The following is a 12,520-nucleotide window of genomic DNA, read 5'->3' on the forward strand; positions in this document are numbered from 1 at the left end:
TTCAGTTTCTTCAAAAATATATTAATTAATAAAGAATGCAGTTTTGTGATTGAATACGTCTTTTCCACAAAGCGACTAGTGATAAATCTAGTACAGTCAAAAATGATGATCCAGGAAAAACAAAGGCATCCGGTCCAGATCTTAAACTCACCAGCTGTCTGAGCTGTGCGGCACACAAGTGAATCTTCCAGCCTTGTGCTCTGCACGCCACCCCTTTCTGGTTGGCCATATCCTGTAATGTGCCCTTCTTATCCTCTGAAACACAATTTGTTGAACAATTTGTAGAGCACCCGAGTAACAATTTATGTCCCTTTAAACACAAGACACCTACCTTTGACCCGGATATCGCTGTACCTCTGGAAGTGGTGGTAGGCTGCTTTCCAGGGGTTACGGTAGTGCCGCAGGAGGGTGACAGGCGGTCGAGGCCTGACGGGCACGTAGCGCACTCCTTCTTCATCTAAGGGTTGGACAATAAAAGAGAACTGGTGAGATGAGAGTTCAGTGTTGGGCAGGGCCGTAGTGGCCGATCGCTGGCGACGTACCGACGTATTCTCTTGGGGGAGACTCACGGCGCTCAGCCCTGCCAGTAATGGGGCGTCCTGGCGCCTTCTCCTCGTCGGTGCTGTTAGTTTCCATCATCTCGTTCTCCTCTGTTGAGATGACATGTTGCTGCTTGCGAGGCTTTTTCCTCGGAGATGCTCCAGTGATCAGATCTCCTGTGGGGGGCACGTTGAGAGTGGAGGCCTGGGCATTCAGTGCTGGGTTTGCATTAGGATCTGAAGAAATTTTTAAAAATTGAACACACTTAAGTCATGTTTATTCCACAGATCAAATCACTACACAGAGGAAGTCCTCACCAGGCTGGGAGGTGTCCATCGTCTCCAACTCCTGCTTGATTTTCACGTCAGGGCAGGCAGAGCTGGCGACGCAGGCCGCTGTGCTGCTGGCGGCGGGCTGTGTCGGCGAGGCCACCGTGTTGGCCATGGAGGCAGGGATGGGGGGAGTGACTGCCATGGCCGCGGGCAGCGCTGAGAGGACCGCAGAGGGCTGGGAGGGGGGCACAGGCCCCGGTGTGCCCAGTATGGCGGGGAGGGCTTGGGCGAGATGCTGCGCGCCCGAAGCCACAGCTTGCTGCTCCCCTCCCTGCGGAGGTAGCGCCTCCACGGTGGCCATGACGGGAGGGGCCACAGCCATGTGTACCTCAGCTTTAGGTTTTACTCTACAAAAGGAAAGTATTAGAGGTTAAGCGTTTATAGACAAAGTGTTTCAAACTGTAGAGAAGAGCACTCACCCCGCAGGTCTGGGGGAGCCAGCCCCTCTCACGCCACCCTCCATTCTGCTGCTGCTTTGTTCACTGGGCTGAGCAGGGATAAGGTTCTTTCGAACGCAACTGAAACAAAAACAGTAAAGTCGATTGAGCCCATATTAATACAGGAGAAGTGATCCAATGTCTTCACCCCAGATCATGTAAATATGGTTGACTAGAGGTGCCTAACGTATTATATAAGAAAATGTTTACTAAATTAAATCACATGGCAGCCCAGGCCTCAAAGTCAATTTCCAATTTTTAAGAAAATGTCTAAAAAATTAAAAAACGGAAAGTGACTGGAATTACTACAAGCACCAACATGGGCGCTCATACTGTATGTGGTACCGTTTGTGAGGGATGCACCAGTGTTTCTCTATGTCAGGTGCCAGAAGTGTAAAGGATGAGTGTAAAAAAGAAGAAAAGATTATGGAAATGTGTTTGGAGATATTGAGGCACCACTACAACAGAAATCATAAAGATAAATATGAAAAATAAAACAGGGCTGCTTGGGATGTTGTTGTGGCTAATTTTTCCATTTGATTCAATGCTTTGCTGAAGTACTGCATTATGGTTTATGAATGGATTATGGTTCATATCCTTTACAAATATCAGACGCTGTAATTGTTCCAAAGATAAGAAAATTAGGTTGACATGAGACAGTGAGTTTCAGTGTTCATGACTGGCATAATTAATGGTTTCATTTAGTGTAATGACTGTCAATCTTAAATTGACACAGGTGTTTTTTTTAAATCATTTGGAAATCAAGTGTACAGGCAGTCACAAAAATAATGTTGTTGTCAGTAGTCTTTAATTCACCGAGATGTTGTAATTGACCTGGTTCGGGACCATTTAATTAAGTGACTTCACAGTAATTGTTGGGTGTAATGGGTTACCTGTCCCATTTCATTGGCCACAGAAATTGCCTTACAATAATGTTTTTTTTAACCTCTGTTGTCACTACCCTGTTATTTTAAGCTTCCAGTCCCGAGCTGCAGTGACACTCACCTTTCAGTTGTGGGTTTCTTGCGTAGGATGCTGGGCCTCGGCGAGGACACCAAGGTAGGCGCCCCTCCCTGGCCGTGTGTCTGCACGATGGTGCCTACCGGCTGAGTGGTGCTGCTAATGGGGTTAGCCACAAAGCCATCTGCCAAAACAACTCCTTTAAGTGGATTAATACAGCCATTAGACACAGTTCAAGAGTCTGTCGAGAGGTCAGAAGCAAAAGTTACCAGATTTAGCTTCAGACGGCGGTTGCTGCTGCTGCTGGGTTGTGTTCGAGGCCTGCTGGATTCCCTGCGCACCGATGGATGCAGACGTGTGCAGGCCCTGTACTCCTATTGGCGCCGGCTGGATGCCCTGTGCGGCGATGGGTGCCGGCTGGATGCCTTGGGTGCTGATTTGTGCCATCAGCTGCATGTGGTTCAGATGAACAGTGGTAGCCACGCCCACCCCAGCTTGGGTGGGCAGTGCTGAGCTTGGCGCTTGGGGAGTAACTATGGATGGAAAACACAAACCTTAGGTTCTGAGAGGTTCTGCTAGTCTACCAGTAAAAATAATACTGAGGTACTACCTGGATACTGTCGGATGGTGGACACAGAGCTGCTAATCGGGGTATAAGTGTGAGTCAGGGGATACGATGAGGAGTATGCCGGAAGGAAATACTGGAACTGAACTGGTACAGAAGGCCTTGAAAATAAAAGTACAAACGATTAGGCTGACTAACTCTAATATGGTCAGAGGCTGAAATTATTTGACTAACCTGTTGTCACTTCTTGGTTCCATGGTGACAGGGTTCGGAGACGACCGATGGCCTTGGATGGGGATGAGGTTGGCTCTCTCTGCAGGGTAGTCGGGCTGCACACGGGACGACGAGTGGGCGATGGGCTGAGGCACCACTTTGGCTGCGAGAGACATTGAGGTGAAGCGGAGATGAAGGCTGGACATCATAGAACGTTCCAAAAATCAGTGACTAACACGGTAGACACAACTTACCAACAGGGATGGTGGAGTTGGTGACGGCTGTGGCGTGAGACGAGTGGGAGGCCATCGTCATGGTGACAATAGTGTTGCTGCTCATTTGTGTGTGCGTCACGGTGCCTGAACACAACATGGCACAGCTGTTAATATTTTTGGGCCAATAAGTTTCCCTCATCAGAGCTGTAAGTTGGTACCTATAGTGGTGGTTGATGGCACGGTGTTTGTGGCAACAATGGGTGCCACCGTGGCTGCAGCGACTGGCGTTACAGTACTGAAGATGGGCTTCTGTGAGGAGAAACCAATTCTTTGTTAGGCATACTAATAAATGCTTTGATTTGAGCGGACATCAAGAGGCAGTAACCTGTGTCATGGTGTGCGGAGGCTGTGGTTTTGGGGCCCCTATGGCCGGGTGTGACGGCAGCGTGATGCGGGTGGCCGTGTCGCGGGGTGTCTGAGGCCTCTGGATGCTGACGGTGGCCGGAGGAGGATGAATGGTCAGTCCAGGACGCCTGAAGAGGCCAAAAAGAGTCAATATCGGCAGGTTTTGCTTTTTCGCAAAACTCAGAAAGGGGAGGAAATAATTTATCTAAATTATTCTGCTGCACAAGGTGACAAAACACAAAAAGGGGATGACAGGTCTAACCTATGAATGTAGACAAACTCATGGTAAATATTGCTATTGTTAGCGGAAGAAGCTACAATACAGACTAGTGAAAAAAGGATAAAGTGAGGTTCCTCAGGCTGTCAAAGTAAGCATGTCAGTACCGTCAAATTTAGGAAATTAACGACATTTGCTTGATCTTCAGCACGGACTGTCACAAGACTGTTAAAAGGGGACATATTATGCTTCACGTACCCGTGAGCCACCTCTGCTGAGTGCGTGGCTGTTGTACTGATGACCGGAGACTGAGTCCTCGTAGCTGAAATCGGGGCCACCACAGTTGGAAGCACAGCCGTGGACGTCGTCACGGCAGGACGGGACTGTGAACACAAACAGGTTGTTATGCGCAAAGCTACTTGATGGGATGCACTGCCTTAGCAACCTCTGTATCTTTGCACCTGAATTGTCTGATGGATGATGTGCTGCACGGTGGGCTGGCCGGGGCCTGCGCTCGCTCCGGTGCCTGGTCGCAGGACCGTCTTAGAGCTTGACATGACTGCTGCTGCAGCTGCACCTGTTGGGGCGCGGGGCGGGAATAGCCATCTTAATAATAATCCAATCTAAAACTAGGTTTAGATTAATTGTCACACAACAACAAATCCAATACTTCCTAGTGGATAAATGAATGTACATTTATTTTTTTGTGATGGCACATGCAGAAGAAAAACTAACATGATGCATTTCACTCAGTTGAGATATACGCAGGCAAATACATTTACACAGAATTCAACTGTGGGAAGCAGAAACAAAAACAAAAACAAAAACATAAAACATCGTCAAGTGTGGCATACTGTGGGGGTCATACCTCGTGGTAAATGAGACGTGAAGGTCTGGGAAGGGACTGCGGGGGTTCCGATCAATGCAGGGGCGCTGCCTCGAATTATCTGAATGTTGGCTGACATGAGGTGGTGCAGGTTGCTGGTGTGACCCTGACACAATGACAACAACCAACATCATTAATAATAACATCAGTAAAAGCAACCTTTTAATAATGTTCTAACAACAATATGTAGCCTTAGAGCTTGTTTATGAGCATCATGTGTTATAAAACTTGTTTTCTCCACTTTTGAGAAGAGGAGGCGCTCAAACTCTTTGGAAGTTGCAGCTTTTCATGACATCATGAAGGAAGGACCTTTTTTTCCTGATGGACATGACAACACCTATGACCCAGCCTGTATATACAGCCAACACTTTGTGAAACAAAAGGCTGCGCTGTATGTAGATGTGGACTGGAGATCTGCCAACTATCCATCAATAAGCTGTGGACATGGCAGCTACATGTTTTGAATTTGTATTTTGCTTCATGGTGTCGGTACTAAAACGTGAGTGCAATGCTCGCAGCACATTTCATTAGCATTCAAGCTACATACAAAATAGCGTGTTCCCACCATGTGACACTTTGAAATTGTTGGACTTTTAACACACATAAACATTGAGCACCTCACCTGCTGACCGCTGATTGTCGCCACGGGGATTGAAAGTGTTGTGGCAATGCTACTTTCCGTGGTGCCCGTGATGTGGCCTGGTACCTTGGGAGGCATGGGGATGTGCCCCTGGTTGGAGGCGGGTGCCGGGGCAATCAGACGGCTAGGCATGGGTGACTTCAGGACAGCCTTTCAACATAAACAGTCAAAACAGTCAAAAAGTCAGACCATCCCCTGTACTAAAACTTGTGTATTCGTTTACAATCTATAAATAAATATATTGTTAAAAACGCACCTTCATCTGTCCGTCAGTGAGGACTGCAGGCTGCCCAGGTGGGAGGTGAACCGGGGGGGCGGGCACTGCCACAGGTGTGCCAGGCTGAATGGGCACTGTCTGGGGAGCAGGCTGTGGCTGGCCGTGCGTCTGTACCTGGGGGTACGGTCTGACCACCATAGTTTCCTGCTTGTCATCCCTGAATACCACCGTCCCCCCTCCCCCTGCTGGAGGATGCTCCTGCTGTCCGTGATCTCCATCCCGTCCGCTGTCAGCCTCTGCAACCGCTGAAAGAAAAAAAATTAAAAAATGAACGCCTGGTGGCTTGTGGAGCTGGCACCATGTGACTTCAAAGGGGCTCGAACCCTTGGATGGACGTACCTGGGGGGTTTGACGGCTGATTGACAGTCACCAGATTCCCACCGGCCGAGATGAGGGGTGCCCCCCCGCTGGAAGCAGGCAGCCCGTGGCGTGGAAATTGCTGAGAGCTCATTCGGATGATTTTTTATAAATGTAGTGGCCTAAAACAGTCAGCAAATATATATTATTTATGTTACGTTTACTTTAAAAAAGGGCAGTGCGTAGAAGTGACAAGAAAAGTACAACGATCTCAACAGTAAAAGGCTGTAAAATGAACCCTTTGCACGCCAAGCATGATTCATGAAACACCGGTATCATTATTAAAATACGATACTCGTAAGGTTGAGATGATATATGCGGTCCATATACACACAATAATGGTGGAGCTTACGTTTGATGGTCAACAGTATGGTGAAACACTCGAGAACTCTACCGTTGCTAATGAAAACATCCAGTGAGCCTTTCGCTGTTTTTTTTACTGCCGCGGAAGAACAAGTAAAGGTAGTAACAACGCAATACAACCTTACCCATAAATGTCGTTTTCATTCGGTAACTAAATGGAATGGCTTCACTGCTATTCAGCTAGCCATTAGCTAGCAACAAGCTAATGTTAGAATGGCTAACCCTGCTGCCGCCTGTTTTTCATGCCAAACCCCAACTTCCCAAGAGCACAACAGCCTAGATTATGTCACGCCAGGCAACCGAGAGTGTTTGTGGGTGCATGCGGGTTTTTACCGTGTCGCTGAGTTCATAAGTAATGCTCCTATTCTGGATTACAATTTTTCCATTCGTTTTTCTTTTTTTCTTTTTTTACGCCAACATGTAAGCCGGAAGAACGCGAACTGTAGGGTCCGGCCCCTCAACTCGTTTTGACCAATCAACAACGAGTAAGCTGAAGCCTCGACCAATGGGAAGTCGAGAACTGTGTTCACTAACCTAAACCTCCACCCGGGAGGGGGTGGTCTCGTCGGACCTCCACAAACTACGGTGGCTGACAGGGGCAATCGCGCAGCGACGTTAAAATTGTACCAAAACAGGTATTCTACAAAACTATAAAACACATAAAACAACATGCTGCAGTGTCTGTTTTTAGATGTCACTCAAAGGATCAAATCACAAAATCAAGATGTAGACATGTGTTTTTGTGGCAGTCAATGTAACCCAGACAGGTTGAAGCCCCCCCCCACCCCCAATCCGCCTCTGACCAGTACTGCAATGACTTGCTTGGACTCATGAAATGAACACTGGAGGGCGCTAGCCTGCCATAGTACAACTTTATGTCTTTATGTCTTTAACTTTATGTCTTCTTCCGTGGTCTTGCTCCAAAGATAGTGGAGACAAAATAACATCATTTCATGAAGGACGGTGTTTTTTGTGTAATATTATGAGAAACAAACAAAATCTTGTAATTTGTAAGAAAAGAAAAAAGTAGATTTTCAGTTTTTGTATTTTTTTTCTTGATCAAATTATATTTCTATAATGTGCTGTGGGCCGCAAATGGCACCCCAGGCTGCACTTAAGGGCCCCCTGCCTTACAGGATAGCATAGTACTGTGTACATTAAGTATCGTGAGATGTGTGACTTTCCGATACATCGACAATCAACGCCCTGTCAGACTTTTGGATTCAAAAGAGTTTAACTGCAAAAAAACAAATCAAGTTGAGTATAAGATCTTTTATTGGTTGTAGGCTCTAGAAATGAGTACATGCTATTTTGCCTTAAAAGTGAGCTGTGTCATGCTGTGGTTGGCAGATGAGATGGAAAAGGATAAAGGATATCAGCGAGGCACGGCAAGCACCCTGAACTCTTCAGGGGAACGCGTGAAGCCCATCACACCCTCCAGGTTTGGCATCTCACCAGGAACGGCAGCGAAGGTGAAGCGTTGTAGCAGAGTCGCAAAGAATAGGAAGAGCTCCATTCTGGCCAGCTGCTCCCCCAAACACGCACGCTTACCTGGAAACAAAATCATGAACAACAGCTAGAGCTTTTCCATTGAAACCAGTCCTCCTTGCTTCATGGGGAGTTGTGAAACCTGCTGAGAATGGTAGAAACGCGTCTCTTCTGCGGAAATGGCCCTGTGAATCCAAGAAATGCTGAGGGTTGAAGATATCTGGCGTCTCCCACTCATTCTTGTCATGAAGTACGGATGTGAGGATGGTGGTGATGGGTGTGCCCTGGAAAGCAGACATCAAAAAAATAGGATGAGGTCTTGTTTAGGGAGTAGAACCTTCCTGCTAAATATCCTGCTTTTACCCCTTGGTGGTGTTTTACCTTTGGGATGACATATCCTCCCAGTGTAGCATCTTGACTGGCCATCTTGGGGAATCCAAAGGGAAGAATGTTCCCAAACCTTTGAGTTTCGTGGATGACAGCTTCCGTGTAGGGCAGGTTGGGTCTGTCGGCCAATGTGGGCTGGCGAGCCTGTCCGATAACCCTGTCGATCTCTTCCTGGACTTTTTCTGGGAGAGTCAGACATCACAATTGGAAGATTGTGCTAGGATTGATACGAAACGTGACACCCAGTCTCACTTTGTATGTCTGGGTAGTGCAGCATGTAGACGACAGCCCAGCGCAAGGTTGTGGCGGCCGTTTCTGTGCCGGCCTCCACCAGGTCAAGGATGCAAACAAGCAGGGTTTCAATGTTGAAGACGGCCTGGGGGTCTTCCTTCACCTGCCAAGTTGCCAACAGAAAATATTCTTATTGGAAAGTTTCAGATGTATGTTTTTTTTAATAATCAAATCACACTAGAGGTAGAATTATCCTTCTTGAAAGTGCATTCTAAAAATACTGATTGCATTCTGAGTGCCCACCACAAATGAGGGCCCATTCTTGTGGTCACCCCAAAACTTTTGAGGTTGTTTTGAAGTGGAAAAATATCTAACAGCATTCAAAACTTATTCCAACTCTGTCTGCACTCTTAATATTCTTACGGTATTCTAAATATTCTTGATTTTTTGTACATTGTCTGTACTCACTCATCATCCGATATGTTTCTCTCAACTATTAACCTTTTCGTAAGTTGTTATTATATATTTATTATGACTGTTATATGATATATATTCCATGATTATAAACATTGACTCCTGTAGTACCACAATGTTATACAGCCTTATCATTTTCCGATGTATTTTAATATTGACAAAGAAAACACTTGGAATACAGGAAGTGAAGAAATGTATTGTAATTAATGTCAGAGACGGGGTAGGATTAAATAAGCTTTAAGCTTCTGGTTCAGCTCTTCACCACAATGGTCCAGTACAGCAACCACATTACTGCAGAGACAGCCCTCATCCACCTGTCCATCTCACGCTGCAGCCCAAATAACTTGTACTCCTGCACCCGGGGCAAGACCTCACGCCCAACCCAAAAAGGGTGCAATCCATCGCTTTTCGCCAGAGAACCACAACCTCAGATTTGGAGGTGCTTTGTCTCATCCCAGAAGCCTCACACTTGGCTTCATACCGCTCCAGTAAAAACTGAAGGTCACAGGTTGACAAGGATCATCAGGATCAGACTGTCTGCAAAGAGCAAAGATTAGATCCTAAGGACTCCTCAACACCTTGGCTGTGCCCAGAAATGATTTCCATAAGAATTATGAGCAGAATCTGTGAAAAAGGGCAAACTTGGCCAATGTTCACTAGGACTTACTGCTGGAAATGCAAACCAGACTCCTGCTTTGGTTGCACAAGGACCGAATGGTAAGTAATGGCCCGCAACCAGTCCCATACTCCCAGCGCACCCACAAAGCACATGTAGACCGGTTGGGTAAACTCCAATGCACACTGGAGTACCCTTTCAAGGATGGGGAGTAGTTCAATGTTCTGTAGGACCAGGACAAAAACCTAATTGCACCTCCTGTAGCTGAGGTTGGATTAACGGTTGTATCCTTCTCTCCAGCACTGTAGAATAGAAGTGTCATCCCCTCTGTAGTTGGAACACACTCTCGCTGTTCTTGAAAAGGGGGCCCACCAAACCACTATTCCATGCATGTAAACCAAGACAGTCCGCGGTATGTTGTGGACTCCTTCCACTTTTGTAAAATAGTTGGACTTGTTGTGATTGAGGTTAAGCTGAATGTTGTGTTCCATTGCTTTCAAATGATCCTATAGGATAGTGGTCCTTACTGTTGCTGGAATAATGTCCTAGTTGGGGGGGAAAAATGGAATCAACTCACCTTCTCTATCTCACCAAGGTACACGTCAATATAATCCCGGGGTTCTTCTTGGTTCCACTCTTCCTGGTGCTTCTCCACTTCCTTCCGCAGGAATACCTTGATTTCTCTGTAGTTGGCGTGGACCTTCTGGTGGGGACCGGGCAGGTACTTGAGCAGACGGGGGAAGGCATCGTAAAGCTGTGGATGCAACAAACCCTTTAGGTCGGTGCCACAAACCGGCCGAGTGTCATTATGAGCTGATTTGAGGCGATAGCAGCCATGACCTGCATAACCTCGGCGGTGGCAAGCGCAATGGCTTCGGTGTCCAACTGTAGGAACTTGCGGAAGGTCCCGTCACTGTACTCAAAGCGGCGTCCAAAGAGCACAGATGAGATGATGTTACTCACTGCGTTTATGATGGTGTACTGAGGATTGAACGGCTTTCCTGGAGAGGCAGCATGAGGACATGATGGATCAAGACTTATTTGTTGTGGAAGTCAATTTCACAGCTCTCTGAAATGGACTTGCCTTGCTCATCTTTGAAAGCGTCACAAATGAAGTTACATTCGAATTCAATGTATTTTTCCAGTGACTTGTGGCCTTCAAAGTACCGCAGGTGAGTGTTGGCGAATTTCCTTTGCTTTTTCCAGTGATAGCCATTGCTCATTACGATGCCTGTAACAGTTTGACGTTATAGTTATTCACTCATCTACCATTTACCTGTTCAGGGACTGAGTCAGCTGAACCCAGGTCCCTGGTCACCAGTCAGTCACAAATTCGGCTATAGGCGGGGTACACCCTGGACTGGCGGCCAGCCAATCACAGGGTACATATAGACAAACAACCATTCACACTCACATTCATACCTATGGACAATTTGGAGTCGCCAATTAACCTAGCATGTTTTTGGAATGTGGGAGGAAACCGGAGTACCCGGAGAAAACCCACGCATGCACGGGAGAACATGCAAACTCCACACAGAAATGGCCGAGGGTGGAATTGAACTCGGGTCTCCTAGCTGCTAACCACTCGGTCGCCGTGCAGCCACAATAGCATGTTTTTTCTCCTAATTTCTTCCCTTTAGTCTTGTCAAATTATTGATTATTTTGCCATTTTTGCTGATGTTTGTTTTCTTGCTCAATTATATTTTTGGAATGTGCTGCAAATAACAAATAAACAACCATGAACCGCCAATGGCCCTTGGGCCGCACTTTGAACACGCCTGGAGCCAGACTACACGCCTGTATTTGGACTGAGGGAGAAATTAGTGGTGCGTTCCATTGCTCACCGCCTTTAAAGTACTCATGGAAGAGTTTGACAATGGGACGATCAACAAAGCTGTCCAGCTGGGTGACGAGAGCTTCTTTGATGGTCTTGTAACCCCAAATAAACACCATCCTATGACCTCCTGTCCTCATGCTGAACACTGGACCGTACTTTTTTGCCAGCTGTGGACCAACAAAACCATCAGACAATTGCAATAATTATTTGATTAGCTTTCGATACATTCCGGCGTTCAGCTTACATTTTCCATTGATTTGTCGTCGGCAGGGGTGAAGACATTTCCAAGAAAAGGCACAGCCCAGGGTCCGGGTGGGAAACTGGGAGGTCTCCGATTGCGGACCACGTCTGTCAACAGCAGCACAACAAAACCAAACAGCAGCCAGCCACTAACGTCCAAGCATTGGAGAAGCGCTTGAAAAATCATGATGAAGTTTTGCTGTGTGAAAATCTGCGCGATGTGTTTTCATGTAGTCCAAGGAGAAAAAAAGCGAGCTCTACTGGGACATGTTATGTAACGGAAGTCGACAAAACAAGAGCAGAGGTGAAAGTCTTACAGCTGACAACACTCACTGCCAATACGGGTGACTGTGTATGAAATCAAGTACTGTGGCTGTATGGAAGTACATGAACCTGGGTACTATACGCCATCTGTATACTCAATGTGGATTTTAGTCTGACTGTAGTCATTTATAGTGTACCAAAGCTACAGATAAAAAAAAAGACGATCTTGCTGCCAAATTGTGTCTTCAGTGAAGGTAAAAGCAACCTTTAATGTTCACTTATGCCTTTCATTCATCCCATCCATTTTCTATGCCACTTATCCTCACTACATTCGCATGCTGGAGTGCATTCCAGCTGACTTCGGGCGAGAGGCGGGGTACACCCTGGACTGGTGGCCAGCCAATCACCAAAGCAAAGTTTATTCATTTTTCTGTTTTTAATAAATGCGTTTTTTTTTTTTTTTTTTGGAAAACCTGATGCGGCCCAGCCTCGCCCAGACCCTAGCTTCAGTGGCCCCCAGGTAAATTGAGTTTGAGACCCCTGGCGTAGAGTATGTAGCGTGCCTTGCCGTTTTTC

At 46.7% G+C, this 12,520-nt stretch overlaps 2 protein-coding genes across 6 annotated transcripts in view; both read right to left on the reverse strand.

The window, feature by feature from the left end:
* Positions 1 to 6,898, reverse strand: part of sap130a (Sin3A-associated protein a) — an 8,329-nt gene extending 1,431 nt beyond the window's left edge. For 2 of the 5 annotated variants that reach the window (XM_058072991.1, XM_058072995.1), the window contains exons 1-19: positions 6,741 to 6,898; positions 6,027 to 6,166; positions 5,667 to 5,932; positions 5,393 to 5,560; positions 4,753 to 4,876; positions 4,346 to 4,461; positions 4,143 to 4,267; positions 3,648 to 3,795; positions 3,481 to 3,571; positions 3,302 to 3,406; positions 3,069 to 3,210; positions 2,880 to 2,995; positions 2,539 to 2,802; positions 2,315 to 2,468; positions 1,292 to 1,390; positions 858 to 1,219; positions 543 to 776; positions 332 to 457; positions 152 to 255 (exon numbers count right to left, since the gene is read on the reverse strand). In XM_058072991.1, coding sequence (XP_057928974.1) covers positions 152 to 255; positions 332 to 457; positions 543 to 776; positions 858 to 1,219; positions 1,292 to 1,390; positions 2,315 to 2,468; positions 2,539 to 2,802; positions 2,880 to 2,995; positions 3,069 to 3,210; positions 3,302 to 3,406; positions 3,481 to 3,571; positions 3,648 to 3,795; positions 4,143 to 4,267; positions 4,346 to 4,461; positions 4,753 to 4,876; positions 5,393 to 5,560; positions 5,667 to 5,932; positions 6,027 to 6,138 — 2,856 coding nt within the window. In that variant the 5' untranslated portion in view covers positions 6,139 to 6,166; positions 6,741 to 6,898. Of the gene's footprint in view, positions 1 to 151; positions 256 to 331; positions 458 to 542; positions 777 to 857; positions 1,220 to 1,291; positions 1,391 to 2,314; positions 2,469 to 2,538; positions 2,803 to 2,879; positions 2,996 to 3,068; positions 3,211 to 3,301; positions 3,407 to 3,480; positions 3,572 to 3,647; positions 3,796 to 4,142; positions 4,268 to 4,345; positions 4,462 to 4,752; positions 4,877 to 5,392; positions 5,561 to 5,666; positions 5,933 to 6,026; positions 6,167 to 6,532; positions 6,715 to 6,740 lie in introns of those variants that run through there. The other 3 variants (XM_058072993.1, XM_058072994.1, XM_058072992.1) reach the window with 3 other exon arrangements.
* A 761-nt stretch (positions 6,899 to 7,659) lies between these two features.
* On the reverse strand, positions 7,660 to 11,978 carry LOC131129847 (cytochrome P450 2J2-like). The gene is made up of 9 exons (XM_058073749.1): positions 11,685 to 11,978; positions 11,448 to 11,607; positions 10,688 to 10,834; positions 10,444 to 10,604; positions 10,181 to 10,357; positions 8,535 to 8,676; positions 8,277 to 8,464; positions 8,038 to 8,179; positions 7,660 to 7,958 (listed from the first exon to the last, which is right to left on the reverse strand). The coding sequence occupies exons 1-9, from the start codon at positions 11,865 to 11,867 to the stop codon at positions 7,783 to 7,785; spliced, it is 1,476 nt and encodes a 491-aa protein (XP_057929732.1). The 5' UTR covers positions 11,868 to 11,978; the 3' UTR covers positions 7,660 to 7,782.
* Between the last annotated feature and the right edge of the window lie 542 nt (positions 11,979 to 12,520).

This window comes from Doryrhamphus excisus, chromosome 5 (assembly GCF_030265055.1).
Source record: "Doryrhamphus excisus isolate RoL2022-K1 chromosome 5, RoL_Dexc_1.0, whole genome shotgun sequence".
Taxonomy (NCBI): Eukaryota; Metazoa; Chordata; class Actinopteri; order Syngnathiformes; family Syngnathidae; genus Doryrhamphus; species Doryrhamphus excisus.

Coding starts and splice junctions, on each gene's coding strand:
- LOC131129847 (XM_058073749.1), bottom strand. CDS start 11,867: ATGATTTTTCAAGCGCTTCTCCAATGCTTGGACGTTAGTGGCTGGCTG. Junction 10,605..10,687: donor CGCTTTCAAAGATGAGCAAG/GCAAGTCCATTT, acceptor CTGCCTCTCCAG/GAAAGCCGTTCAATCCTCAG. Junction 10,358..10,443: donor CCACCGCCGAGGTTATGCAG/GTCATGGCTGCT, acceptor TTGCATCCACAG/CTTTACGATGCCTTCCCCCG.